The sequence below is a fragment of the Tachypleus tridentatus genome, chromosome 2, assembly GCF_004210375.1.
Source record: "Tachypleus tridentatus isolate NWPU-2018 chromosome 2, ASM421037v1, whole genome shotgun sequence".
In the NCBI taxonomy this organism is placed as follows: Eukaryota; Metazoa; Arthropoda; class Merostomata; order Xiphosura; family Limulidae; genus Tachypleus; species Tachypleus tridentatus.
In genome coordinates, this window is record NC_134826.1 from 94,603,551 (window position 1) to 94,629,684 (window position 26,134).

The following is a 26,134-nucleotide window of genomic DNA, read 5'->3' on the forward strand; positions in this document are numbered from 1 at the left end:
AGCAGTGAATATCCATCTGTCCCCACATCCCAGCATCATGCAGGGGTTTTGTCTTGTCTCTTGCAAGCAATGTTGGACTTTACATATGGATAACGTTGCTACTTTTTCATATCAGTATATCAGCAAATGTGGCATATTTTTTGCCACTAGTTTCTCCATCAGTATTTGATCTCTTCCCCACCTGTTTAAATTGTTTACCCAGCTTTGTGACAATGATTGTTTTGTTTTGACCACTACTCATTACAGACCTACACTATTTTCTACCTTTAATTTTCTCATCACCACCTCCTCTTCTGTCATTTTCCTACAGTGTCAATCCTTTTGTCTACATTATGCACCTCAACTCATACCCTAACTAAATTAGGAACTATGTTGTCATCCATGTCCTTTTCTTCCTTCCATCCATACTATTGACTTCTTGTTCCTTATGTCGCATATCTTTTAAAAAAATATTCCTCCTCATGTTATCCTGTGGATGTTGACAGTTCTTCCCTAAATCCTCTGTTGCTCATGAATGTAGTGATGCCTTCACTACTATTTCCCCTCCTTTAATTTCCCATCTATATTCTTGTCCTGATATTAGCTATCTCCTGTGTCTGCTCAGGGTGATGAGATATTATGCCACTTGCATGGCTCCCTTCTGCAATTTCACTGCACAACAAAGTTTTTGGTTCTTGAACATGTTGGGTGTTCCTTATAGATTTTTGGCTGCTGATCACGAAAATCACATCCATATTTGCCCATCACATACAGTTTCATCGAAATCTTCAGTTTTGTCATTTTTTTTCTTATATTTGTGTCCAAAAATTTTCGTTTCTGTAAGAGACCTACGAACAATGTTTTGTGCAAATTGAGCATGTCCAGACATGAAATCAGGCCAGGATGGAAGCTGTTTTGTGGAAGTATGCAGCCCGAGCATGCCTGGGCAGGCCAGAGCCAGCTTGACACTGTCTCAGCAGGCTATAAAAGCAGCTTGCATACACAGATGCTGCTCATTAGATTAATATAGACCTTAGTGTGTACGTATTGCTTCAGAATATAGCATTGCCTCAGTAGCACTGTAACAAGCAAGTTAGATGTTATAGACATTTTACAGGACGACTGGTGTCGGACAATATGTCTCATCAATGTCATAACAACCACGATACATTCTACTATATTTGCAACGAGTATATGCTTGTTCAGAGACTCTCAACAACTGCTCTTGTGAAGAAAGCATATCATCTGTACTTCGACTGTAAAATTGGTGATCAAGACCAGGAATGGGCACCTCACATTTATTGTGCGACATGTGCTGTTTCTTCTGTTTGACAATACGTCTGGTTTCTCTGCCAAAAACAAGAAGTCAATTGAATACCCTAATCTGCCTTCAGCAATGAGACCCGTGCCACATGACAATAGTCTTCCAATTCCGAAACCACCAGAGGAATGGACCTCAGACGAACAAGATGAAGAAACTGCAATGCAGGAAACTGGCAGTGACATTGATCCAGATTTTGAACCGTACTCCTCAGGTGATCTGCATCTCATAACACAGTCAGAATTAAACAATCTGGTCAGAGATTTAGGTCTATCAAAAGCAAGAACCGAATTGCTGGGTTCAAGACTGCAGGAATGGTGTTTGCTGTCACCAGGTACGAAAAGTTCTGTTTTTCGAAGCTGCCAAGATGATATAACCAAATTCTTTGCACAAGTTGACAGTCTGTTTCTGTATTGACATCGAAGGATTGTTCTCTGCTTTGGGTTGTGACCATGACCCACAAGAGTGGCATCTCTTTATTGATTCAATGTTAAGCCTTAAAGCTATTCTGATACACAATGACAACGTTCACCCTTCAATACCCGTCGGCTATGCAGCACACATGAAAGAAACCTATGAGAACATGGAAATGTTGCTGAAGCACATCCAGTACAGCAAGTACAACTGGAATATCTGTGGAGATCTGAAAGTTGTTTCTCTGTAACTAAGACTGAAGCTCGGCTATACAAAGTACTGTTGTTTCATCTGTGAATGGAACAGTCGTGCCAAAGAGTCACATCATTCTAGACAGAGCTAGCCACTCTGTTAAACGTTAGTTCCAGGACAGAAAAATGTGGCGCATGAACCACTTGTCACATGGCAAAGATTTTTTTTGCCTCCTCTTCACATAAAATTAGGACTTATGAAGAATTTCATGAAAGCAATGAACAAAAAAAGTAAAGATTTTCGTTATTTAAGACAGATATTCCCAAGAATAACTGATGCCAAGATCAAAGAGGGCACTTTTGTTGGCCCTCAGATCAGACATGTTACGAGTGACAAGCAATTCGAAGATCTGTTAGTTGGGCTGGAAAAGATTGTCTGGAAAGCCTTCAAAAAGACGTTGTTGACAATTTTCTTGGCAACTACAGAGCCCCACATTACAGTCAGCTGGTAGACAAACTTCTCAAAGCATACAAAACACAATTCATTTCCTCCACTCCCACTTGGACTTCTTCCCCACAAATCTTGGCGCTGTCAGTGACAAACACGGTAAAAGATTTCACCAGGACACTGATACAATAGAAAAACGACATCAGGACAACTGGAATTCGTCAATGCTTGCTGACTACTTACTGTTGGACACTGCAACGTGATGCACCAGACATTGAAAACAAATGAAAATCAGGAGCAAAATACTTAATTATGTTGAACTTAATATCATATTAGAAACATAAACGCAATTAAATACATTATTGCCAGTAAACAGTTAACTGTATTTCTTAGAGTTCCTACGTGATGAAGTAAAACCAAAACTATATTTGTGCATACCCACCAGATACCTGTTACAATCAGCAAAAAACTTTTCAGGAAGCAAAACCTTTCAAAAGAATTGTTGTGCAGTGTTTCCTGTCCCGATTGTTTATACATCAGAATACTTCAGTTTCCCATGGCCTTTCTCCTATTACTGTGACTGGCTTGGTCAGACATCTAAAATTCTTTGCTTGTTACTCCTCCTCTTCTCACTTTTTCTGCATCTCATCATCAGATTCATCACCTCCTCCTGTTTTTGGCTGCTTCTCTTGGTCATTCTTTGCAGGAGATTGTTCTGGTTGGCATTTAAACCACTCCTCATATATGTGTATCGCATTATTGTGAAGATTGGGTCTACTACATAGAGGGAATCAGCTAAGTTAGAGTGATGTGTAACATTCCTATTTATTTGTGTAAGGGGGGGAAGGGGTAATGTCTCATGCTTCACTGCATGAAACAATGCAGTTATGTCATGTGAAAAACACTTGGTGGTAGATGGGAAAATAAAGGCTAGTAGCAACTAAGCACTTGCACCCACAGAGGGCAGCACAAGTTGAGGAAAATATTTTGCACGAGAAAGAAGTAAAAATCTATCAGAAATGCATTGTCAGCATAGGAAACTAACTTTTAGAAATTGGCTTGACAAGCACATAAAGCACAATCACTACAATTACATTTTTGTTCCATACTAGTTAAACTTCATCACTATTTTCAAAAGCAATAAATAAGTAAGTGTAGCATTTTGGTGCACTTCATCTTGCTCATACATCTTCAAATGCCTAATTTTGACCTAAGCTGTGCATTTTTAAAACACCATTAGTTTATCAAGTATAACAGGAATAAAGGCATTTTCCAACCTATTTACCATGTCTGGAATCACTGTATAATTCTTACTATATTACAAAATATATTAATTTATTGCAATTTGACCACTAGGTGACACTTATAACACAATTTAGCTCTTCAGACTATATTTGCACATACCACGTACAGATTATTGGTAGCTTTGAAATGCAAATCATTAAAAGATAACTCATAATGCTACAGTTCTTTAGCTAAATAAATAATAATAATACAAAAACATACAAATATGTTCCTATGTTAAAAATTAAATACACAGTTTGTTTATTATTGTTTGTAGTTAAGCACAAATCTATATAATGAATAATCTGTGCTCTCACCACTTCTTTACTAAATTACAAAAACAAATGAATAACTGAATGCAAATTAGAACCCACAAAATCTATAAACTATTTTGGGAAGGGTCAAATTTTAAGGGGTAAGATGATACATCTAAGTAAGTGTATAAAATATCACTTGTCTTTTTTCAAATATAAAGTACTGAAACAACCTCTATACTTACCCATGTCCCCATGGAGGAATGAAATAAAGACAACAATGGACTCTGTTGTCCACTATATTTTTTCTATTTAGTCCACTCTCATCCTTGAAGAACTGGTTGAATTGTTCAGTTACATAACTTTCTATTACTTTCCAGCTATGGTTAAGAGAAAAAAAACAAAACATATACAAAACAAAGTTTTGTATTGCATGTACAAAAGATATTGTTATATCACAGGCACGTACATAATGGTACAAACGTAGTAAAACAACCAGTAATAATTTTGTAAAATAATTTCATGGATACTGAGTATGAAATACTACAAAATAAAGTACAGAAATAATTACTACAATAAAGATTTGAGTTATACAAGTTACAACTGAATCACACACACACACACACCTATAATATATGTAACTGAACTTTTTAATGATTATTCTTATATGAAGTTAATTTAAGAATAAGATTTTGCAAACCTTTTTTTTTTTTTTTCCTTCAAAAGATTTACTATATTTTTCCACATTAACATTTAAAGATGTTATTTGGACTTTTAAAAGCAGGTAGGTGATAGCACTGCCTACATAATGACCACTTGGAGTGTTCATCAAAATAGTATTTTAAATATCTCCCCAATAAGTAATTAGAACTTTGCAATACTATGTTGTTTCCTTTTATAAATATATATGGAATGACTAAATCACAAGTTCTGCAAATGACTGTAAATATCATAGTAAAAAGATTGAATTTCTCATTTTTATTTCTTAATCTGATAATTCATAAACCAAAAATTAATGTCAATCAATTTCACAGAGGTGACAGTTTTGAACTAAATACCACTTTTATAAACTATTATTAACTAGTAGATATTAAAAACAACATAATTCTAATGAAAATGTTACCCTTTGAAGTTAGCTTTCTTACATAAATTTGGTATTCCTTTAAAAAAAAAAAAAATTCAAATAGGATGAAACAGGAATTGCTAGCCAATAATAGATATACAATTAAACATTAAGTTAAAACCTCATTATATTTAGAACCTAGTTATAAATACAACCATCCTATTATGTCCATTGAACCCTTCATTAAAAAAAACAATTTCAAAAAAAGAAAGTAAATGCAGGAATAGCTAATGTCAATCCTTCAAAAACAATATAAACAAGATTGCAGATGTGACACCTTTGTCATTATCCTACATTTTGTTTGCATTTTGTTCAATTTAAATGAAGACATTTATGAACAGTACTTGTCCTCGCAGTTCACTGCCTCTCCAAACCCAGGAGTATCCACTATAGTGAGTTTCAGTTTGACCCCTTTCTCTTCAATTTCCATGGTTTTCTTCTCAATAGTTACTGTTCTGTCCAGTTTTTCTACAGTTAAATCAAAATAACAAAATTAACTTACAAAAGTATAAAACAATTGGAATATTAAAAACGAGTTTCTAAGTCTGTATGATAAGTTATATAAAACCACTAAAATAATGTTATTTGGTAAAATTAGGTTCTCTAACTGAAATATGCAAGTAAATTTACTTAAATGGTTTAATTTAACTACAGAAAAAATATACAGATGTTTGTTTCTCCTTTAAATTCCAAAATTATAAAAGGTTTGTTTGCTTCTTTCAGACATTTATGTAAAGTTATGAATGGGTTATTTACACATAGTTGTCCCTTATTTTGATCCCAGTCACACCAAACATGCTATAAAAATATTACAATCATGCGTAAAATTCTATCTTATAATATAAATACATTATAGTCACTAAATAAAATTTAGTTCAAGATAACGTCCACAAAATTTACAATAACGAGTTTCTATATTCACAGATGTGCGGTTACTTGTGTATTCGAAAAGCTAACAATAATCGTCAAACCACATGTCGTAATTAATATTAGTTGTATTAATAAAAAAGCTTATACAAAATATTACGATATTAAAGATGCAAAACTTAACCTACTCTGCTGAATTTGCACATTACTAGATTCATGTGCCTGGCGTTGGCGAAATATTGCAAAAGCCAGTAGGCCTAAAAAAAAAACTGTCATAAAGGTAAGTTAAATGCTGATTTTTTTTTTCACATTCTAAATGAGAATTTTTGAAAAGCATATACAGTTAACATATTTTTGCATATTAATAATAAAATCGACGAAAAACAAAAGTAAAATATGTAACAAAGTTAATTGACATTTACCTTCAACATTTGGGATCTTCCTGTCCTTATAAAGATTTGCCAGAAACAAACTATTGATAAACGTCGACTTTCCCAATCCAGATTCACCTAGAAATGATTTTATTAGTTTACCTAAAATAATATTACGATTAAGTACACAAAACAAATTCAACTCAATTCTGCATGTAGACAATCATCGATTAGGATGCCAATTAAATTACAGTTGAAAACCTATGAACTTTCTGGGTCAATTTATTTTTACCTTTATTTGTTCGTTTTTACAAATTTATTCGCAAAGCTACACACATGTTGTATGCAAATAGCCTTCCGTAATCTTGAACTGCAACCTAAAAAGTAGATAGCTGGTCAACAACATCCATCGCTACTTGAACTACCTTTTGTCTAACCGAATACTTGAGTGCCATTTTTGAGCCGTATCCGTGAAAAGGTTTTGCAGCAACTGGACGCAAACCATTAACCCTCAAATTCGAAATCGTCCAGGCACTAATTTGTGGCTAATACCCGGCACTTAGTTTTATGACATCAGACTTCAGAAACACATCAAGTCACGATAATTTTAAATGGTGCGTGCGTGAAAGGTTAAAAAAAAAATAACGAGGCGGTAAAATTTAATGAAAATCTTATTAACTACGAATATAGAATATTATACTTCTTCAGAGTTCTGACAACACTATGTAACAAAGTTTTTATATTTTTTCTTGTTCCCAATTGCTTATGCCTAAAGTCAATGGAAAACCCCTATTTTTCTCTTCAAACTTTGTTTTTGTGACCTGAATAATGAAAATTTCAAATTTAACCATTTTTGATAACATTCCAGGTATATTCAGTGCTTAGTAGCTGATAAAGAATGTTTTTCGAACTTACAAGAATTTTCAAGAACTTTCCAGAGTGTAATATATATAAGGGCTCACAACTCACCACTTCAGTTTAGTTCTAGCTGCCCAAGTGAACACACAGACCTATCTGATTTTATCAGAGATGGTATCAAAAAACTGCAAGCATTCTACAGACGCATTCTGCAAATGTATGTGGCCAAATTATCAATACAAGAGCGAAAAGTACTCTGTAACAGCATCTGATAAAATGTGTGAAACCTACAAGGTATATTTTTGGCATGCCTGTTGGGGATCAAGCCAACCCCCGAGCATCTCATTTTACTTGCGAGCATTGCAAAAAAAACTAGAAGGTAAGATGGGCATTTTTTGCTTGCTTGTATAATAAGATTTTATGTTATACAAATTGTAGACATTTTAAAATTTAGATATCTTTTAATTTTGTTTTTAATTTCCAATAGTATAGAAAAATATCAAAATATTTTGCATGAACCTCTTATACGTTAGTTATGGATGAAATACATTTATTTTGTTCTTCTGCAGGATGGTACAGGAGGTGAAAAAGAGAGCCATAAAGTTCGCTATTCCAAGACTTTGGCGTGAATCCACTGACCAGTCATCAAGCATTTGTTACTTCTGCATGGTGGACCCTTACAAACGCCGGGCTAGCAAGAATGCATCTGCTATCATGTATCCGGACCTTCCATCATTCATCGCCTCAGTGACACACTGCCCTGAGCTTCCTGTACCCACTCCGCCAGAGAGAAAGCAGCCATCTCGAAAAACTACTCACTTCTAAACATTTTTGTATAACATTAGTACAAATACATTTAAATTTTTTTATTCATGTGTTATTTTATTCAGACCTCATGTAAATGAAAATGTATAAATTTGCCCGTTGTTACATAGAAAATAGTTAATTTCTAAATTTCATTATCCAGGTTACAAAAGCAAAGTTTGAAGGGAATAATGGTCATTTTATATACTTTTACAACATAAGCAATTAAGAAATAACATACTATCCAAGAACAAAATGTGTTACATAGTGTAATTAAATACTTGTAACGAAGCATGAAAAAAGAGCATTAAGTGGCAAATAGGAATGAAGTTTCATATATATTGGAATTCCAGAAAGATACGAAGTTGTATTTAGAGGCGGAAAAATAATGAATAAGCTGAAAAGAGTACGGGGTTTTACAGAGAGTAATTTTTATCATAAGCTTTAACTATAATGGTACTTTCGAACATAAAATTACAATATGAAAATATTTGGTACCTTTATATGCATCTCATTATTTTGAATTCAAGTTTAGCCAAACTCTTACTATAATTAGTTATATCAACTTTATTTTATCTAAAACACATACACAAGCTGTTCACTACCTTTAAAACTTGTAACTAGGAGCCTTCATTAGGCAGTAACATGCTGAATCAGATAAGGGGCAGAAATCTAACAATTAAAAATATTTAACGTAAAGAGAATACCCTACGCAATTGTTTTTTTCATCTTTTCTTATTACAATGGACAGTTTATACGTCAGTATCCATAATTGTAACCAAAACTCCTTCGCTGTCTATTGAATGGCGTCACAAACAAAAATCAATTTAAAAAATTAACAGTTCGAAGAATAGCTGTTATATGTACGATTATTTCTTTGTGATAGAAAACAATTTTAAATAAATACTCTCCTCACAACAAGTACGTGACGTTCACTATGGCTGTACGTGAGCGTTTTATTATATATCTGTTACGTAATTTTTTACTAAGTACCAAAAAACTGGAGTTTAAAAAGTACTTTTCCAATGAACAGTATCACTTTCAATATTTGAATACATTACGCTTTACATCAGTAAAATTTATGAGAATTGAGTTCTACACTGAATCATTTTGATACAATGAGTTATGTACGACTAAAGAGTAAAATTCGAATTTTTTCCTATAAAAACATTTTTAGAAGAAAATATTCACCTTTTCTAAATTTTTAATAAAGATACGAATACTACGATTAGTAAATACTAGAAGAAACAGCCGCCTGTAAGACAGCGTTTCTGTTAGTAATATTAGTTTAGCTTCGTTCCGAGTTTTAAAACAATACCCTTTTTACTTTGTTTAATAAGACGTTGATTTTGATACAATAACGATGATGATAGGCCTATTTTCTGGATTTATACATTATCATATCTTCGCTGTTAAATCTTCTACTCATAACTTCCGTTTTCATTGTTCGAAATAAAGTTGTTTTTTTATCTTCAGTGCCCGATTCTTGAGTTTCTAACTGTTGTATTAAGAACGAAGTAATCACCATAAAAATGTGTAACTTACCAAACAATGACAATGAAAAACTCCGTATGAGTCACTCGTAACGTAGCTTAACAGGCTGATTCAACTTCGGTTGAAATTTTATTACCGTGAATTGTTAAGGTTACATTCAACAATATTTCTTTACTTTCCACCTCTCCTTCAAGGTCGTTTTGTGCGTTTTACCTTCAAAGTACGTTTACACTGTACGGATAATATAAAGCATTGAAGTGAAATTATGTGGCTAAGCAAAAATATTTTAAATACGTCCTTCATTGCCAATGTCGTCGTACATTTTAGTTTTTTTCATTAAGCCGTCTCAAAACATTTAATTTTCTAAATAAGAGGGTTCCTCGTTATCAATTTTTAAATCGCTACTATTTATTTTGTCAGACGCTATACCACATATGTACACAGGATAACAGTGTAAAACGGGTGATATTATTTCCTTTGTTAGATATAAATTTTGTTGCAATTTATAACTTAAATTAGTTATGACATGTGTGTAATTCAGCAAGTAAACATATTTTTAAACAAGGACAAAAACAACTATATTATAGAATCAAATAAAGCATGATTATTAGTAGACCACAACGTGAAAATACTATATCTTAGTTCTAGAAGCACTTGCAGACATACGTTTCACTCAGCGACAGATCTACCATGAACCCCATTTAACCAAATCCCATATAAAAACATATATTTCATTATTACAATGTTCAGTGTCCAAAACCTACCATTCACCGTTTAACAAAACATACAGATGCCAATCTGTTCTGAAGATACACATTCGAAGCCGTTCAAGGCGTTGTTTATAGAAGGGGGTACATAAATATTTCCATACACTATATTACTCAAGAAACATGAAATATATATATATTTTTTATATATAAAACCATTTCGGTTTATGTGTTGTACAAGTTATACTCTACTCTACCTTTAACGTTATTTTTATTAATGGTATTGGTTAGAAGCTTAATATAGTTTATATAATTACGACAACACTGGGGCATTTATATTCAATGTAGTACAAGTAATTTCATTTACTCATCAGCTACTGAAGTGATAAGTCCCTTTATTTATTTACCCCATTAGTAAATGCTTCTCTCCTGTATGGATCCAAGGTTTGCATCTTAAAAACAGCTTTGCAGTATAGTTTCTACTGCAAGAAAAGGCTCATATATCAAAAACACATCACAACTTGCTTCATATTTCCCGGAAGCCATCTAGTTTAAAATTATGAAAGATATCTTCACCCATTTAAAGAGCCCTACCGCACAAAAGTCTCAAGATGCTACGTTCGAAGATTTTCTTAAAAGGAAGGGGAAGACTACGTGTTTCATTCTCCAGATATTTTAGGTATGTGACAATTGAACCGGTATGTCATAGAAGCAACATCTGTATCTGTGACATACGTCGCTTTTCCAAATGAAAATGTACTTTAGTATGGGTCAAGTGAACGGACATTACAACTTGTCCGTATTCTCTCACCAGCTACAAGACGCCACGCTGCTTACCACGGCTAAAATGACTTGCTGCAGGTCTCTTTCTAGAATCTAGATGGTCCTCGAATTGTTTGTTTGTTTTTTGAATTTCGCACAAAGCTACTAGAGGGCTATCTGTGCTAGCCGTCCCTAATTTAGCAGTGTAAGACTAAAGGGAAGGCAGCTAGTCATCACCACCCACCGCCAACTCTTGGGCTACTCTTTTACCAAAGAATAGTGGAATTTACCGTCACATTATAACGCCCCCGTGGCTGAAAGGGCGAGCGTGTTTGGCGCGACGGGGATGCGAAGCCGCGACCCTCAGATTACGAGTCGCACGCCTTAACACGCTTGGCCATGCCGGGCCTAGGGTCCTCGAATTAAGTTGATCCATGTTCCTTCGTTTTTGCCAATACCATTAAGTACAAAAAAAAATTATAATTCCCCAATCCCAACACCTTTATAATTTGGGTGTATGAGTGTGCTGAGTAGAAGAGGGGGCTGTTACATGTTGCTCTGCGCTAAAATAAGCCAAATAAACAACCAATTCCAGAGGCACTAAGTTTTCAGTGGCATCACACTACTTACAAAACACCAAGCAATGCTATTTTAACACAACTTTATATTGGCTGTTTGTAAGCGACTTAGTAATTAAATATTCAAAGTCGTTTTAAAAATAACGTATCCCCAAATCGAAATACATACGAGGGCTGTTCAAAAAATACGCGGACTGTTTGAATTGCGCGGCTCCAGTTGGTTCCAGGGGAATCCGCTTGGTGTCGCTAGGTTCGCACAGATCAGATGATTACGACGCCATTTCCCGATTGCAGATATCTTCATTTGTGTATTAGCTACGCGGTTTTAAGTGAAGTGCGATTTTTTCGTTTGGTGGATTTCAGAATGAATGACCTGAAGGAGCAACGACTTGCTGTGAAATTTTGTATTATATTTGGAAAATCTGCGACTGAAACTTTTGCTATGAAGCGTACGGCATGTTTCAAGTGGCATGAACGTTTTAAGGATGGTAGACAGTCCATTGAAAATGATGAGCGTCCTGGACGTCCTTCCACGTCAACTGACGACCCACACGTCGACAAAATCAACACCCTGGTGCGGGCAAATCGACGTCTGACTGTCAGGGAACTTACTGAAGAGTGTGGAATATCAGGTGGATCTTGTTACGAGATTTTGACCGAAAAATTGAAGATGCACCGCGTTGCTGCGAAATTCAGCCCTCAGAACACGTGAGTTTTTGGCCAAACATTCGATCACTGTTCTTCCCCACCCCCCTACTCACCTGACCTTGCTCCTTGCGATTTTTTCCTTGTTCCCCAAACTCAAAAGACCCTTGAAAGGAAGAAGATTTAAGACGATTCCCGAGATTAAGGCAAATGCGACGAAGGAGCTGGAGGACATTACAAAAGAAGCGTACCAGGACTGTTTCAACAAGTAGAAACACCGTTGGGATAAGTGTGTGCGTTGGGGAGGAGAGTACTTTGAAGGGGTCCCAGACCTGTAACTTCTAAATAAAGTACATTTTGTTTTATGACGTCAGTCCGCGTATTTTTTAAACAGACCTCGTACAATTAAACCCGATATTTCATATTTATAATACTTACATCAACACGTAATATACCAAAACATGAACCTTAATATTAAGCATATCATTATATACAATTAACCAAATATTTTAACACGTACAGGTCTAATCCCGTAATTACTGAACTAAAAATTGATATCGTCACTTACTCGATTTGTACTTTTAATACTAACTCAAATCAACTGGCAAGTCAAAATATGCCAAATAGTTAACATTCTCAGCTAGAGACAAGCCATAATTGTATAGTTTTAACTGTTTAGTTAAAATTAAGGTTCATGAGCTTGCAACTTGTTAAAATATATCACATGATCATTTCTCACTTTACTGTAGTACCTGCTGTTAAAATTTATTTCTTTATATTATAAAGAGTGAAAATAGTTCATGCAGTGATATGTATTTATGTAAGCAAACAAACAAAACACGGGTCGCAACGTTTATCTTTTTAATTATACTGCTGTTAATTCGCAGTATTAACTTTTATTTACTTCTGTCTGATGAAGCGTTTGTGTGTGACGTAAATTAATACCAATTTTAACGGATTTACCATTATAAGTTTATCTTAATACCTACTTTTGTTTCACTTTCATGCATTTGATGTATAATGTTGGATGTGTATTGCACAAATCCCGCCTCTTCTCTGAATTTGTAGACGATTCTTGAGAGTAAGAGTGAAGTTGATTTACGAAAATGCTAGCACGTTTTTGGTCACTGATGAAAGTTCAAGAATCTCGCATGATTCGTATAAAAGCGTTTAGCTGAGAGACATTGGTCAGCTACAGTCAGCACACTATAAGCCTCGGCTGCTATAACTGTGGGAAACTTTTTAATCGGAATACTACAGAATTTGACCAGGAACGTTTACAGATTTCGAACATTACAAATCGTTCAGCTTCCGTGAATTAACTTGGGATATTAATACTTCTACAAGGACATTAGATATTGTCTGTGAAACGTACGAGAGCTCCAAGCAGCCCTAGATTAACCATTAAGCAAAATAAGCACGTGCGTAAGGCACCAAGGGAAAGGGGGTACCACAGAGATTTACCCTAGCTATCATGTCCTTAACTCTTTCATTGCCACACTCATCTTTGGTCAATTTTTTTTGTAATTGTCCTCATCTGCTGTGCTCGACTTTACTCTGCATTTAAAAAAAAAAAAAGTTTGTTTTTTGGCTCTGCGAGTGACTAAAGTTTCGAGAAACTACTAAACTACGTGTCTAAAGTAACAAATCATTGATTTGCGAAAGATTACTGTAAAGAGCAGGACAAAATGTTGATAAAACTTTTGGTAAAAAGGTAAAAGATGATCTTGAAGATGAAATATTTTTCTCAATCATTCCTTCTGTTGTGGCTGTTTATAAAAATTATAGACAGTGGAGCTGTTGTTTTACCTTTTACTGCTTTATTTAGTTTCATCAACAGAAAAATGAGTATAATACCACAGAAACACAAGTCAAACGAAATGGTAACAGATGTGTAGAGAGACGTGGCTAGTTTTATGTTTTTTTGGGCTTCTGTTTTCGTTTGTGTCTCGTCTGTTTTAATTTATTTGTATTTTATTTAAATATTTTATTGTATTGCATTATTCGTGTGCATTTTGTACTTTTTTTTTTTTTGTTTATAAGTGTTCCTCACTGAAGCTCTTCAGTTTAAAGCTTTTTTGGCTTTAAACAACTTGCTGTAAAAAAACCTTTGAGTGCGAGTACATGTTTTGAAATTTATCATACCAAGAAAAATTTTAGAAAGGAATGCCACCGTTCATAGATTACATATAACCTACAAGAATATTTGGGCATGCATGCATTCCCTTGTGATTATGCAATAATATAGACAGATTTGAAGCTGAGATTTACTTAGGGGATAAATACAAGAGTAATTTAAGACCGGGCAATTCTTGTTTCTATCCCCATTCATAAATAGCCAACAAAATTTTTGGCAAATATGCCATTTTTAGACCCACAAATGGAGATCACAATTAACCCACAAATGGATCACAATTATACTCTCCTTACTTCTTCTTTGATCCCATCCTGACGTCATAATGCCCCGACCCGGCCCTTTGGTGATATTTTTTATGAGACGAACGAATAATCCGAGACAGAAACACAGAGACAATGACGACGAACTTAAGTGTAATTTAACTACTTTGCGACTATAAATTCAGATCAGTATGTGCTCTATTACATTTCTGAAAAACAGGGAAAACAACTGACCGATCTGAACAGTCTGAAAGGCAATAATTCGACCTTTTAGGTCAAATTGCGCAAGACTTCAACATGTACGACAACATGATTCTTAACGTTGTTATGTATACACTATACTACTAGTAGTAGCATAGTACTGTGGCACCGTGGTCATAAAATAATAATGTAAAGAACACAAAAATCAGCAAAATCAATTTAGCACTGTCTGAAAAAGTGCATGAATTAAACAAGTTCATGTGACCAAGGTTAGTACTGAGTGCTAAGCTTAACGTTTAGTGGCCTTAGTTGCAATGTATTAGCATTAGGCCTAACGTTAGTGTTATCCGAGAACTGAGTGACAACAACGTTAGGCCTAAATACTGAAAGTAGTTTAGTGCAAGTACACTGGAAACATTACTGTAGCCTGGAATAATGAAGTGGACTACTCCCAATTTAAGGCTGCCGTTTTGAATTGGCCTTCGCATCCAGACATGCAGATAGTTTCAGACATATGCCTATTCTGTTGATGTATGGGTTTTTTTTACTCTTCTAACATCCTCAGGCCAAAACTGAACTCAAAGTTCAGGTTACAACTCATTCTTCGGATATTTGATTAGAATTAAGGTACTCTAGCATAGACCCAACCCAGCATGTAGTAGCTCAATGTGCAGTACAGTTTATAATTGATTATACGTTATGCATGTGTATCAGTACAGAATGATCACTGTGTATATAGGCTACCACAGTGTGTGTTGTTGATCACAAATTGTTTTGGAATACTTTTTTGGCTCACAATGGATTTGCATATTCACTAAAATTGCTTCTTGCATACAGCTACCATAGCAACAACCTTAAAACTTTTGCAATAACTGAAAACTAATTCTCCTAAAATGGATTGAAGCCAGTCTTGAATCAATTCGAGATTGGTCTCGAATGGTTTTCAACCAATCAGAATCTAGAAAATCAACAAAAGGTATTTATGAATTCATATTTATGTGCTGATGGACCTAGATCCTAGCATAACTTTGACAATGAACCACCAGATAGTTGTGAAACAAGTTTGTATCTGTGGTGTGTCAGATTTTACATTACTGCACAGTGTGAAAAGTCATATCATCCAAACGCACAACTAATACCACGACAAAAAACAAAATCTCAAAAACGTGTTCTTCGCGTTTTGTTGAAAAAGAAAAGTTCAGTGGCTGGCGAAACACTATTGTAATTGATCAACATGAAAAAAGCACTACTCGCCGAGACTCTATGCTAAACTTAACTTGCAGACAAGGTTTAGGCTTGCAACAAATTAAAAACAAATTTAAAAAAAAAAGAGTACAATTACTAGGAACATATCTCGGCGCGTGTAATAACTATTATTCGTAAGTTAGCTGAACGTAGCCTGGCTTTTCGAGGAACAGATGAAAAATTTAGTTCACTGCAGAATGGGAATTTTTTAGGGCTCCTTGAGCTCACAAGTCAGTTTGATCTACTTTTAGCAGAGCACATTTCGAAATATTGAAATTCTGGAAAAGGAAATCCTAACTTGTCCAAAAACCACCTATGAAGAACAACTCATTAAACCAATGGCTCAGAAGCTCCATGCATTTACTTATGATGAAGTAAATTCTTTTGGTTATTTTAGCTTGTCAGTTGATTCGACGCCAGATCTATCACTTATAGATTAGTTAAGTGTTGCACTTCCATACATGGGCAGCCTATTAAATGCTTTTTAACATTTCTGTAACTGAAAAGCTATACCAGTGAGGAAATGGCAAACCAGGTATTGCAGCATTTACGTAAAGTTTGCAAACTTAATATTCAAAAGGTAGGGATCATTCTTACGACAATGTTGCTAAGATGTTTGAGCGTTATAAGGGGATGCAGCAAAAGACTTTAGAAGATAAGTTTGCCAGATATGTGCCCTGTGCAGCCCATTCACTAAATTTGGTAGGCTGCAGTGCTTTTGACAGCTATCAAGTGGCAGTTAATTTTTTCACCATAATGCATTTGCTATATACATTTTTTTCAGTCTCAACCAGCCGGTGGAAAATTCTTAAAGCTTGTCTTGAAAATGAAAGTGTGTTAAAATCCCTCTGATACAAGATGAGACGCAAATGCTATAGCAACAACAGCAATTTTGAAGTCTTTTAAGACTTTGGAAGCTTTAATATGTTAACTTTTAATGTGAACTTAAAGTGCGTGGTTGGTCAGCTGATGACCCATACAGATTTGCACGTTTTAAGAGATGACTTTGAAAGGTTTAAAGCAGTTGCAAAGGAAATACTAACAAATCTTGATTACAATGCACCTCAAACTCGGAAAAACGTGTCAAAAAGAAGGTACTCAATGACGGAGATGCACAAGAAGTAGATCTGAATGCAGGGGCGTATATCCTAAGGGGTGGTGGAGGATTCATCCCCCTTCATTTTAGGTGGGGGTATGGTGCATACACTCATCCCCCCTACAGTTGGGTCTGTAGAATTGTTTTATTGCATCACAGGCCTACAAATTGCGTGTTTGTTCTTGTGATTCTAGTGTTCTTACCAATCGAATTACATAATTAGGCCTAGATGTAAGCTTTTTCAGTAGCCGAAATGTACATCTGTAATATAAGAGTGCTTCTAAGCTTTCCGGTCTAAGCGATAGTTCGCAAGTATCAGTCAGTAGTATACATGCAAGGCTTCCAAACACTATCACAGAATCTACCTACGTCTTGTACGTAGTGCAAGATAAAGTAAGATTTTCATCACAACAGATTGAACAGAGAATGAACTTCGATAATATTACTCCCAAGCGTAAACTCCTGTGATCTATATCTGGCAGGCCATTTGTACCTTGTAGCTGCATCAATCTTGTGTATATTGTGCGGTTTTCCTGCGCTATTTGTTCTTATGCACGTCTAGCCGGTTTTATTGTCAAACACCTTACTCTTCTTAGCTGCCGAATCCGCTGACCATAGTGTACGTTTAGTGTATAGTTAACGACAGATTTGGGCCGCTCGGATCCAGGCGCGCCCTACATCTTCCCCCTCCGCTCCCTTTAGCCTGAGCCTCGATTTCACAACAGGGCTCATTAGACCTGTGTTTGTGAGCCTCATTAATCCACCGCCCTCTAATAAAGTTCTGGTGCTTTATGGTAAAAGAACAATATATTCTTTTATCAAAGATAGTAAAAATATTGTATTTTCTTGTACAGTTAGAACACAAAAGGAGCGATTTCAACGGCCTGAAGCCTCTACTCGAATTGTATTGCTAGTTTTGGTTTAGGTGTTTTTTATTTAATAGACGTGCTTATAAACATTATATCTCAACGTGTTTGCCTTTTGATGAGCTTTAACAGGAATATAATATATTTGTGATTAAATATTTTTCTAGAAACTTGCAATTTGTAACTAGGACACATTGTCCCAGCGATGCCCAGACGGTCAGTTGGCGCGGTAGTCACTGTGGGGTTCGCGCGTTCGATTTAAATACATTTTACAGTTCAGTCCTACTTCCATTCTGTTCTATCTTCGCTCGTTGTACGTTAGAGTTTTTCAATAAAGACTAGTTCAGCCTGTTGTGTCACCTGGGAAACAGATTCCAATTATGACAAGCAAGCGTCTGAAACTTTCCGATATTAGACAGTTCTACAAGCCACTTACTAGTACTACAAGTGACAATGCAGATGCAGGTAAAGGAATAGAAACTTGCCATACAGAGGAAATACCATGTTCATCAGAGGATGAGTCTGAAAATGCTTGTGCAACTATTGCACGTCGTGAAACAAGTTTGTGCAGTAATGAAAAATCTGACACTCCACAGATACAGTGTGGAAAGCCATATCATCTAGACGCACAACTAATACCACGACAGAAAGCAAAATCTCAAAATATCAACTTCCAGGGCAAGTGGTTTGATGAGTTCCCATGGCTGCACTTCGACAATCAGACTCAAAGAGTCATATGCTTTCATTGTGCTAAGGCAGAAAATAGAGGCCTTTTTACAGGGAAATTGGAGAGGCCAGTGGAGTATACCTTCATATCCACCAGTTTTTGCAACTGGAAAAAGGCAAAACAAAAATTCAACGAACATCAATCCTCCTCTCAGCACAGATTCGCTATATCTCCAGAAGGTTCACTTGATGTAACTCCAGTGACTGTCCAGCTACAAGATGGAAAAAAGGAGCAGCAGGAAGAATGCAAAAGAAGTCTAGCCAAAATATTCAGAAGTTTACGTTTCTTACTTCGTCAAGGTTTAACATTACGTGGACATACTGATACAGAGGGGAACTTCCTGCAGTTAATGAAGCTCCTGGAAGAGGAAGACCCTGAGTTGATGGCCTACTTGTCAAAGAAAACCACATTCACATCACCCCAGGCTCAGAATGATATAATGGAGATGTTCAGCCATCAAATACTGAGGAACATAGCACACGAAGTGCAGCAAAGTAAAATCTTTGCATTAATGGTTGATAGCACTCAAGATGTTACAGGTGCCGAACAGAAAGAAATATGCGTACGATACGTAGATGAGAACCTTGACGTCCACGAGATATTTCTTGGTTTGTACAGTGTTTCCAATACAACTGGTGAAATAATATCCTCGATTCTTCTTGATGTACTGACTAGACTTAATTCACCACTATCAGGATTAAGAGCACAAACTTATGATGGAGCCGCTAACATGAGTGGTGCGTACAGTAGATGCCAGGCAAAAATAAAAGAGAAGCAACTGTCAGCTTTGTTTTTTCACTGCTGAGCACACAAGGCTAATTTAATAATGCAACATGCAATTAAAGCTTGTGAATGTGTTCGAGATTCTATCCAGTGGGTACATGAACTTGGTGTCTTGCTTCAGAGGTCAGGCAAATACAAGACAATCTTTGAAAATATTGTATCGTCAGACAGCCACAATGATCCAGTTAAATACATGGCTCAGCATCCATTAGCTGGATTAGAGGAACTAAACCGTACATTCCAAGCAAAATCAGCGACAGTATCTGGCATGATTGAAGCATCTGCAATGACAGTTGAGCAATTGCGGGTATTACGAAGAGAGGAAAATTACAATAAGATATTTGATGAAGCTGAGAAAAAGGTAACTTCCCTAGATCTAGTGCCTATTGAACTACCACGCATTCGCAGACCCTCCAGAAAGATCACAGGTGATGGTTCAGCACACCATTCTGCAACAGCTAGAGATTACTACAGAAGCTAATATTTTGAATTTGTGTTCACAGTCATAGAACATTTGACCACTAGATTCAATGCAGACAACAATGACTTGAGGCAATATCTGGCACTCGAGAACATGATCGCATCTGGCAAGATTGACAACTCGGTTATAAACTTCTATCCAGAAATCTCTGCACAACAGCTCGAGTTTCAGTTGCCCATGTTCAAAGGAACAACAAAAGCAGTATCTCTGAAAGGTGCAAAGGATGCTTACTGTAAAATGCATGAAACAAGCCAGCAGGTGTTCAGTGAAGTGTTCCTTCTCATGAAAATTTTGCTTTTATGTCCAGTATCCAGCTGCGAATGTGAACGCAGCTTTTCTGCACAAGTCGGTTGAAGACGTGGTTAAGGTCAACTATGTCTCAGTGCCGCCTCAACCATGTGGCAGTTTGTCACACTCACAAAAATGAGGTCGACAAGATAAATATAGAAGAGCTTATGAAAGAATTCATAAACAGATCATCACAAATGAGGTCTACGTTTGGGAACATGTAGACTAGAGGACCAATTGAATCTTACTTCAATAAAAAGTATGAATAATTATGTGCTACATTGTATTGATGTGTAATTTTCAAGAGTTCGCAAAGACATTTTAATTATTCTTATCAAACAACATGAACAGTTTTTCAGTAGATATAAACTTATCAAGGGTAATTAATAATTTTATTAATATTTGAAAACGTAATTCATGCAGTGAAAGTTTTTTGTAACCTTGTCAAGTATAATGGCCATCTTTTATACTGTGCAGTGTGCAGGAATAAATTCATGTGGCAGTTACTATGCGATACATTTGTCTTTATTCTATTAACATTATAAAAACTGTTCACAACACCTCGTTTATACAAACCTACATGGAAACCTTGAAGTATCGTGGTAACAAGATTACTCTGCAACTCCATGTTTACAGCTTTCAGGTTCACGTAGTCAGAGATTACCAATTTGCAAATTGAACAGTCCACATGAGTGGTTGCAGAAATCATCCTCCCCCATCAGGTGCAAAATATTTATGCACCTGTCCGAATGCCAGAGAAGAAATTCGTATCACCACCTTCTACACAACTGTTGACAAACTAGAAACCCAGATGAGAAGAGGAGAGGTGTACAAAAAAATAGAAAACATTTTCCTTCCCAAGTGATGTGCCAAATAATGTCACTTCATCTACTGAAAATGAAAAAGGCACCCTCAGTGTTCCCAAAAGCTAATTCTTTTCGATTATTCAGTAAAAATGATACCCAATCCAATCCACGTAACACTGACGAATTATTTGATTTTTTCTTTAGCGTTATCTACAGCCTATTTTCACTTATAATCTTAAGCACTCAAAAGTTAAAAAAGAGGACTTCTCACAAACAAGCGTACTAATTTACTTAAGTTAGGGACTGGATAAAAATGATAATTCTCACTTATGACACTGAATAACTTCTAAAACTGAAATCGTAAATTCATACAATATTCATTACTCTCATTAACTCATTGATTTACTGTTTCGCTTTACTTGTATTACACTTTATTCATCTTTTACTCACATCACGAATTTTTCAGATCATGACATCGTGTTTCCATGACCATACACGTAAATTAAAAAACATTGAAATAAACCTTGAAGCACTACCATTTTCTGAATAGTGAAGTCTCTTAAATAATCTTAATTAAAAAAAATACACAAAACTATCATTACTAAATTATAAATTTCTTAAATTTTCAAAAGGTAAAATATAATCTGTGACCTAGGGGCCTAATGCATTCTTGGATTGGGCGCACCCTCTTGTGGACTGAAGTTTCGCCTATTCAAGGATCATCAGCACAGCTTGGGGTCAGCAAACCAAAGCCTCTTGTGTATTTTCTTATAGCAAAGCCACATCGGGCTATCTAGTGAGCCAACCAAGGGGAATTGAACCCCTAATTTTAGAGTTGTAAATCCGTAGACTTACCGCTGTACTAGCGTGGGGCAAAGCCTTTTGTTATAATAAATGTGTATATAGTACGTTACGTATTATAATTTATCTGTGACGAGTCTTCGATTTATGTCAAGTACACTACGTATTATAGTTAAGTAATCGGACACTTTAAATTTAGAAGTTAATTAACTGTTAATATGTATCAAATTTATGGTATCTGCCAACAAGATTGTTGCACACAAATTTCCAACACAAATATATATTTTAATATGCAAAAATACAATTTTAATAACGGTTATTTCAAATAAGTATTTATATACAAAAGAATGTATAAACTCACAAGGAATATTCAGTCATCTCTCTGGTCGCGAGCTAAATATTTTACCAACATCCTAGGAAAGCTAATTAATTCTATGTTGATACAAATGCACACTTCTCTTGACGACTTGAAGTACACACACAAGCTGTCACTGACGACAATTTCTAATGCCATCGTAGAAATACTAAAGTCTGAAGTTGAACGGTTAGTAATTTTCGAAATCTTATACAGTAAACCAACTGTTTAATAATTATATTATGGAAATTCAAACCAAAAGGTAACATTTTTGGATTGCTGTAGTACGAGTTTAAACTGACTCAAAAGGTACTATAAAAGTATTAGAGTACATCAACGCTCCTTTTCCCTTCTCGTCATTTGCTCGCCTGTAACGGATGGAACTATCCTTTTCTATCCTCTGGAAATGTTCTTTACAGGAATCGTTGCCTTTTATGCAAGTTTAAATCCTCCAGGCAAGGTCTTTCGATTTACTACTCTCTCGTACCCCTCTGGTACAGCTTTAAGTCTACGAATTTACAACGCTAAAATCAGGGGTTTGATTTCCCTCGGTAGACTCAGCAGATAGCCCGATGTGGTTTTGCTATAAGTCACACACACACACACCACTCTCTCACCAACGCATTTCCAAACACTAATCACAGCAGATGACCTTGGACTGCCTGTCCTTGTCGATTCTGCAAACCACAACTTTTTTCTGTAAACTGTATGGTTATTTAATTTTCGAGTTCATCCTTTCATATAAAAATTGTTCATCCATACCAAGTAACTTCGAAAAGGTACATTATGAGCATTAACTAAAAAGTGACTATCACAAGTTGATTTACACATTTCCCAGGTAAAATTGCGTATGACATTTTTTTTATTCAGATCAACAATGGATTTTCCAACAATCAATCCCTCGGGACAAGCCAAAGTATTTGATTCCACTACCCCCAAGTCACTATATTTCTAATTTACTCACTTCTTGATGATAGTGACCATTTCCTGTATTGTCACTGAAGGTTCAATCTCATGGGATAATTGCCATGTAATGCACATGGTCTGTGAAACTATCTGAAGATAGCTTAACCTCACACTCATGTCTCTGCATAAAAAGTCATTTTCCAATATACACTAATCTTGGCTTTAAACTATATGCATGTCAAAAGATTTAGCATTTCTACATTAAAGGTAACTTCAAACTTTCCTTTTGCTGTAGCTTTTTGTTTACCTGCTGTTTGCACCAGTCCCTCTTTTTTCTCCATCTTTGGAAGGAATTTCCCATCTTTCATTAAATCAACTGTAGAACCAGACAATATACACAGTGTAAGCTTTTCCACCAACAAACCCATGAACTAGTAGATAGTTTTCCTTACTTAAATTACTTATCTCATTTAAGACAGAATGAGTATTTCCAGCTAAACTTCACCTGATAAATCAAATCAATTATTTTTTTCTTGATGCTTAGTTAACTTTGTTGGTCCTTTAATTTCGCTGGTCTCCATCTCTTCTGTTGAATAATAGTTGCCGATTCCTTACAGTCTTTGCTGCAATGACAATGTTTCAGAATGATAACATTTGTCTCTTACCCGCACTTTAAACAGCTTTGTAAATTTGCCCAACTAGATTTTTTCCTGCACCACAAACATTTTTACCATCAACTGTTGCAACACACTTCAGCCGTTTCCATTCCAGGTTGTACCGAAGTAGTGATTTTTAGACCTCTTCGAATAATTAGCTTCTGTGCATGGCATGCATGGAACAATAACTCCTCGTGATGAATTCAAAGTAGCATGAGGTGTAACCTCAATAGGTATATCCCCAATCACCTTTGAATGCAAGAGGAGTTCACTGTGTTGAGATGTAGACGTTTCCACCAATGTCACCAGAGCAAAGTTTCTTTACTGATTTTGGAGAGCCAGCAATTCCCTCTAGTCCCTTCTGAATGAAAAAGGGAGATATCTCGCCTAAACATTTGTCTGAAAGAGAATGTAGTACAAGATAATGCGGTACAACAGGTGTTACAGATGAAGATTGCTGCTCAGAATCTTCAGGACATTTTCAGTCACTTCAAACTTAATATTGATTCCGCGAATAAACAGCAACTGTGAAGTGCAATGGAAAAGTACTCGAATTCTTTGGTCTTGTCTTTCACCTGAGACAATACTGCTTCTAATGTCCTCGACTCTACGAGCAACTGTATTCGTCAAAAGACTAATAGTTTTAAGTCTTTTTCTAGGAACATTTCTTCATCTGTTTCAATCATACATAATTTAATTAACTCACCATCGGTAAATGGTTTTCCTCGCTTGGCTAACGGATATGCAACTCAAACTTTCTCTTGTTGCAGCTTCATTCTCGGCTTGTATCCTCTTAAATACAAACTGTTGTGACAATTAGTTGCGCTTCAAGGTTTCGAATTTGCCTGAACATAGCTTTCCCCATGAATAATTTGACGAATGCTTGGTTTGGTAATGTCTACAAATGTTTTATTCTTTTCGCACTGTGAAAGTTTCGTTGCACATTAAGCACAATGCTTTGTTACGCGATTCAATAACAAAGTAGTCAACACTCCACCGTTCTTTAAAAAACACGACATTCAGAGTCAATTTTTCTTTTCTAGTTGTCCTAACATAATATCTAGGAATAGCTATGAATTCAAACAAAACATTCACTGACATACGCCAAGATACATGGGGTAGGCGTGGGAAGAAACATGTTGGTTCAGAGCATTGGGATCAATAAGTAAGATGACGTAATACTAAGTAATATAAACATTTTCTAGGAAACAGAAAAGTGTATCGCACCTAGATTAGCTTTTGCTCAATTACGTTTTATTTTTTATATCATTAAAATATCATTATACCATTTTATTACTTTAATAAACTGTTAGCAGGCTGGAAGAACCGAAGTCGCAGGCCGTAGTTTGGATACCCCTGTTCTGGACCATCATGCTGGCCAATTGATGTCTTTAACGGTTTATTTGTAATTTTAGTAGATTCGAATTCCATCGCCTACTGGATAACTTACTTTGAAGATGTACACCTACTTTACTTCAACCTAACTCTCATATACTAGCTTGTTCTAACATTAATATATTGGTAATATGTCAGTGAATCCACCATTTCAAGTGCAGTATATGGGTAAGAAAATCCTTTCCAAATCTTTAACAAATTTGGCTAGGGTCTCCTCTTTTCCCTTTTGCTCTGTTCCGAAACTTTGTTTTGGTTAATTCCTTGAGGCGTATCATTCCCAATATATTAGATAAAATAGCTGCCAATGTCGTCATTTATTACAAAAATAACCCACAAGTTTTTATTTTTATTAAAATTAGTCCTTTCAAGTTATCATCGAGATGAATACTTTTTTGTTCACTATTCCACTTGCTTCTTTCTGGAAATTACTAATAACTAAGCCTGATGCGCCTCTCATGGAAACTTTCTACAATAATCTGTTAATTACCCGATTGGATAACGTAGGTAAATTCTAGGACTTGAACTAATACTGTTATAGCTGGAGTAGTTTAAGAAGATCCTGCAGTCACAGAAGCCGTTGTAACAGACGTAGATCAAATAGATCCTTCGATTTCATATTTAATGGAATAAAGTTATTTTACGTTATAACTCGGTGTGACTTGGTCGATTTTTTGCGTTCTCCAACTGTTTAGTACTTCGGTATTATTACCATAACCTTTCTGTACTCATATTTTGTCATTACTGTCTTAATGCTAAATATATTTAAAAAAAAAAAATGTTTCAAGCAACAACTCTTTAAAGGACAAAACTATTTTTAAGAGAGATAGGGTATAACAAAAAGAACACAAAGCGAGAATCGATGCCTAAAGAATATTTTGCTAAATTTCAATAGAACAAAAACGAGAATTAAAAAAAATAGCTGAGTAAAGCGAAAAAAATATTTCAAAAAAAAATCACAAAAAAACAGCAAGTTAGTGTAGCGACACTTCAAACTAAATAATTAAATAAAGAAAAAATGTATAACATGAACA

General features: G+C 35.5%; 1 protein-coding gene across 3 annotated transcripts in view; it reads right to left on the minus strand.

Annotated features, from left to right (window-relative positions):
• The window catches only part of LOC143244592 (septin-2-like), an 88,410-nt gene that overhangs the window by 26,833 nt on the left and 35,443 nt on the right, over nt 1-26,134 (minus strand). For 2 of the 3 annotated variants that reach the window (XM_076489556.1, XM_076489555.1), the window contains exons 4-6: nt 6,304-6,390; nt 5,359-5,482; nt 4,137-4,271 (exon numbers count right to left, since the gene is read on the minus strand). In XM_076489556.1, coding sequence (XP_076345671.1) covers nt 4,137-4,271; nt 5,359-5,482; nt 6,304-6,390 — 346 coding nt within the window. Of the gene's footprint in view, nt 1-4,136; nt 4,272-5,358; nt 5,483-6,069; nt 6,145-6,303; nt 6,391-26,134 lie in introns of those variants that run through there. The other variant, XM_076489557.1, reaches the window with a different exon arrangement.